The 5325-nt window shown below is 33.7% G+C and overlaps 1 protein-coding gene across 1 annotated transcript; it reads left to right on the top strand.

Annotated features, from left to right (window-relative positions):
• The first annotated feature begins 3035 nt into the window (after window positions 1-3035).
• LOC137817340 (exocyst complex component EXO70H1) lies at window positions 3036-5105 on the top strand. The gene has a single exon (XM_068620628.2). The coding sequence runs from the start codon at window positions 3170-3172 to the stop codon at window positions 4949-4951; it is 1782 nt and encodes a 593-aa protein (XP_068476729.1). The 5' UTR covers window positions 3036-3169; the 3' UTR covers window positions 4952-5105.
• The last annotated feature ends 220 nt before the right edge of the window (window positions 5106-5325 follow it).

The following is a 5325-nucleotide window of genomic DNA, read 5'->3' as shown; positions in this document are numbered from 1 at the left end:
AAAAAATATAATTTGAATTATGTTCTCTCATAAGTTTGGTTGACTTCTCTCTTATAATTACGAGGTGGACTTTAAGTCTAAGTCAACCCCATAAAATGTGGGATCTCCAACACACCTCTCACGCTGAGACTGCCAACTCGTGCATAAATTACGAAGTGGACTTTAAGCCTAACTCAACCCCATAAAACCGACTCATAGGGTTGAGGTTTGCACCCACTTATATACAATGAAATGCTCTAATATCTAGTCGATGTGGGATCTCCAACACTTATCTTAAATACATATGACACTACAATACTCGTAACCATTCCAAATCAAATAAAAATACTCATTTACTTCAATTTATATATTCAAAACTTTGAAATTTCTAGATATTATGCAAAAGAACTGATGGAAAATTATACATGTAGATTTATAAACACATATAAATCTTGAAATATATATCTTTCTTTTAATTAGAATAGTGAAAGATGTGGAACAAAGATATTATAATTTATTTAGTATGAAATTATGTATCTTTTAATAAATATAATAATTATATTTATGTTTAAGATGTATGAAATTAATTTTTATTTTTATTTTTTTCATTTTAGTGTAATAAACAAACAGACTCGTTCAGATGTAGTTACATGTGATGTATTAGATGAAAAACATTATTTTTGTTGGTATTATTAACTCTTAGACATAGGTAACACATATAAACATAATATTATTTCTATTTTATTACCTTTATGATCTTGTGAGTAAGATGTTCTAGGTCTTTATTTCTATTATAACTTTACGTCGAATAGTATTCTAATTTGACGTAAAATAATTTTTTTATGTCAAATATTTGTTCGAACGAGAATATTAAAAGTTGTAAAAAGTCATAACTAATAGATGTAAAAACCTCTTTTACATTAGTAAATGTTTTGTCTTAATAATGATTATCATATTTGAGTGTCACTCCAACCATCAACACAATCCAATAATAAAAAAACTCATTTTTAACTTATCTAACATATTTTAATAATCATATTAAAATTAATTTCTATTCGAAATTATATATATAAAATAATTCAAGCTAAATATAAATAGTCAACACTTAAATTAAGTTAAAAATAACATAAACAAAGTCAACCACACTATATCACCAATAACTCTACAGTTCCAAATTTAGAAAAATATTAATTCAACTTCACAATATTCAACATATAAGTACATCTAAATCATCTCCCCAATTACTAGTAGGTTGCTTGGTTCAATATCTAAAAACTTACAAAGTAATATCTAAAAACTTACAAGGTAAGGTAGAAAATAATTTCCAAAACTTAACTTATAAAATCAACAAATGCACTTGTTGAGATAATAGAAACTTCTTATTGCTGAGTTGACTTAGATACATTAAGTATGAAAATCCCAGATATTGAGAGAAGAAGAAAAATATTAATAAAATCAACTCCAAATTAAAAACTTAGAACTTACCTTTATCAATATCATAATTAACCTACCTAACTTATCTAATAGTGAAAAAGATGAACAATTAATCAATCAAAAGTATAAAAAGTTCAGGAATTTAAAGAGATAAAACGTATAATTAATAAATAATATATTTTTTAAAATACATTTTTATTTCCATTTAACGTAATTCTATTATCAGAACTTGATTAGTTATTTAACGTATATTAAAATAATATTTTCACTTGATACCCAAACATATATTTTTAAACTTACTTCTTTGAATGATTATTATTTGAAAAAAAAAATCCTTTTAAGCTTCAATCTTTTTTATATGAAAAATATTAAAACATGAAATTTACTAACTATAGTCATCTTAATAAGCTAGATGTAAAGGAAGATGTATAAGGCTTGGGAACTTAGAGTACATATATATTATTAAAAAACTAAAAGAAATGTAGTTTACTATAAAATAAAGGTTTTTTCTGATGTTCAATTCCCTAGTACTTAAATATTGAAAGTACGTGTTATATAATCGTGTCTTCATTTTTCTCTAATTTTAATAATAATGGTGGAGTTGATATTAATATTTGTTTTCGAGTGGAATTAAAGATCAAGTTAAAGATTGTTTTCTTAATGTGGATCGGTTTTGAGTTAAGATCAAATGAAATATTATTTTTTTACTTGATCAGTTATTTTTTCTTTCTTATTTTTAAAATAGTAGTTGTATTCTCATTTAACTCTCTTCCTTCTTATTTTCATGGACTCTAAGTTCAGATGATACCTATAAAAAAAACACTATAATACTTAATTGAAATTTTGATATTTGACACTTGATTATTAATATGAGATACCCGGTTCTAGAAATTTTTGTCTATTTATATGATTATCATGAGTCATTTGTTATTGGACCAAATTAGAGTTTTGGATTATGATTAAGAGTATATTACCTAATGTTTTATTATTGATTACTCTTATTAATTTTCTATTTGGACATAAGGAATTTGATTCTGTGGATGGGCTATGATTGGATAGTGCAATACTTTTTTGCTAACTTTCACTACAATAAAAAAAATTATTTAAACACTGTACAATAGTTTTAACATTTGTATTATTATTTTTCTCTCTTTCATATGACAAATTAACGAGTGAACTTTTTACTCTACCTATTAAAAATTACAAAGTAGTTTTGATATGAATTAATTATTTTATTTGTATTTAATATTCTTAACTTATTGTGAAATCTAAGAAAAATGGAAAGTTTGTGTATAAATAGATACATTTATTGAGTCATTAATAATATAACTACACAACCTTCTTAATTTGTTTAATTTTATGAATATGAGGTATTTTATTAACTATATATTTGTTTAATTGATATTATGATGAAATGTGGATAAATATCCGATGTTGGGACGCTTTAGAAATTAATTAGAAAGCAAAAATGGGAATTGTGAACCAGGAGATGCCCTTCCTCCCAGGTCATTACATTAGGTAAGAAGAAAAAAAGAAAAACAATATTCACGTTTCTGTTTCGACAGTTCTACCGCGTTTGGTTTGCATATCGCTATCCTCATGCCTTTACTTCCCTCGTGTTCATTCACATCTATAAATACGCGCCAAGCTCAACTCAAGACCACCAAAACACGAAGCCAAACGCCAAAAACGAATCAAAAAAGCAAACTGGTTTATTCGTTCCAGTGGCGTTTGGCTTTCCCGTTTCTCAACTGAAATGCCGAAAGTGGGACTCAAAAGGTTGTTCTTCAAAACATCACCATCGCCATCTTCCGCAAAGACCTTCTCCAACTCGTTAATGGACGAAAACATTGAAACTGCTCGCTCTATCATTTCCAAATGGGACCTTATTACCCCTTGTCACAAAACTCCTTCTCTCTCTCTGTCTCCTGCAATGGTTCCTCTTTTCACCAACACGCGTCACGATGCCAAACAGTACCTGAAGGCCGTTACGAGTCTGCAGTCCACTATGCAGAACCTCGTCGCACTCGATTCCTCCTCCGATAGCATCGTTCAATCCCAATTCCTAATGAAACTTGCCATGAAGAGACTCCAGACCGAATTCTACCGGATTTTAAGCGAAAACAGGGACAATCTCGATCCTGAATCCGTCACTTCTACCGATCGGCAGAGCAGCAGTGTCTCCGAAGACGATGATAGTTTATCCGAGGAGGAGTTCCGTTTCTCCGGCGGCACGGTATCCACTGTCGTGATGGCGGATTTGAAATCCATTGTGGAGTGTATGGTTTCCGCGGGATACAGCAAAGAGTGCATCAAGATTTACGTCATGATGAGAAAATCGATCGTCGATGAGGCGCTGTATCGTTTAGGAGTGGAGAAGCTGAGTTTCTCTCAGGTTCAGAAGATGGACTGGGAGGTTCTGGAGTCGAAGATTAAGTGCTGGGTGAACTCCGTCAGGGTTGCCGTCCGAACTCTGTTTCACGGCGAGAGATTGCTCTGCGACTACATCTTCGGTTCGTCGGAGAGGAAGATCGCGGAGTCGTGTTTTGCCGCGATTTGCAGAGATGGCGCGGTGACGCTGTTCGGGTTTCCGGAGAACGTGGTGAAGGGAAAGAAAACGCCAGAGAAAATGTTCAGGACGCTGGACTTATACAACGCGATCTCTAGAAACCGGCCACAAATCGAATCCATCTTCTCGTCGGAATCAACCTTCTCCATCAGATTGCAGGTGTGCGCTTCTCAGGCGAGGCTCGGCGAGGCCATTCGGACTATGTTAATCAACTTTGAATGCGCGATTCAGAAGGAATCCTCGAAGATTCCCGTGCCTGGAGGTGGAATCCACCCGCTCACGCGCTACGTCATGAACTACATCGCGTTCCTCGGCGATTACAATGACGCGCTCCCCGAGATAGTCGCCGACTGGCCGCAGAATCCATTGCCGGAGTCTTACTACCGCAGTTCCCATGGCGAGGGAAAGAATCGCTCGTCGGAGTTAGCTGAACGGATCGCATGGCTGATATTGGTGCTCCTCTGCAAACTCGACGCCAAAGCAGAACTGTACAAGGAGGTTGCGCTCTCTTACCTGTTTCTCGCAAACAACATGCAATACGTCGTCGTAAAAGTGCGAACCTCGAACCTCAAGTGCATCCTCGGCGAGCATTGGTTATCGAAACACGAACCGAAGGTGAAAGAGTACGTTTCCAAGTACGAGAGCGTTGCCTGGGGTAAGGTTTTCACGACACTCCCTGAAAATCTGACGGCGGAGCAAGCGAGGGTGATTTTCGAGAATTTCAAGATCGCAGTCCGTGAAGCGTGCAGGGCACAGTTCTCGTGGGTTGTACCCGACCCGAATCTTCATGCCGAAATAAAAGCATCCATAACCGATAAGTTAGAACCAATATACAAAGTGTTTTTTGAGAAATATCAATTCGGGTCGGATGCGGATTTCAGGTTAGAAAATGATCTCTCGGTTATTTTATCGGGTTGTGTTTCATCGTCGCAGACTACTCCTTCTCCGCTTTGCTTGAAACACCGGTGATGTTGGAGACGCCGTTCGGCCCACACTTGTTTTTTTTGTTTTTTTGTTAACGGTAAAGACAAGTATGTGGCTGGAGTGGAATCTTATTTATTTTATTTTACTTTTTCCAATTTAAGGAATAAGTGATAAATGAATAATACCCCCCATTTTCTAATTTAAACTCTCTTTTTTTAAATGCTAATTGTTTTTTTTATAAGTAAATGGCAACGAAAAATCATATTTACGTGGAAAAATAATAATATAAAAAAGTCTAATTTATTAACAACATTAAGATATTTGTTACTTTAAAACCCTTACCAATTTATTGCAACCATGATTAAACTATATCAAAATATATGACTTAATTTTTTGTCAATAAAATATAGAGGTTAAAT

Source organism: Phaseolus vulgaris, chromosome 5 (genome assembly GCF_051622355.1).
Source record: "Phaseolus vulgaris cultivar YP4 chromosome 5, ASM5162235v1, whole genome shotgun sequence".
NCBI classification, from domain to species: Eukaryota; Viridiplantae; Streptophyta; class Magnoliopsida; order Fabales; family Fabaceae; genus Phaseolus; species Phaseolus vulgaris.
Note: the sequence above shows the minus strand (reverse complement) of the source record. Positions and strands in the feature narration are given on the sequence as shown.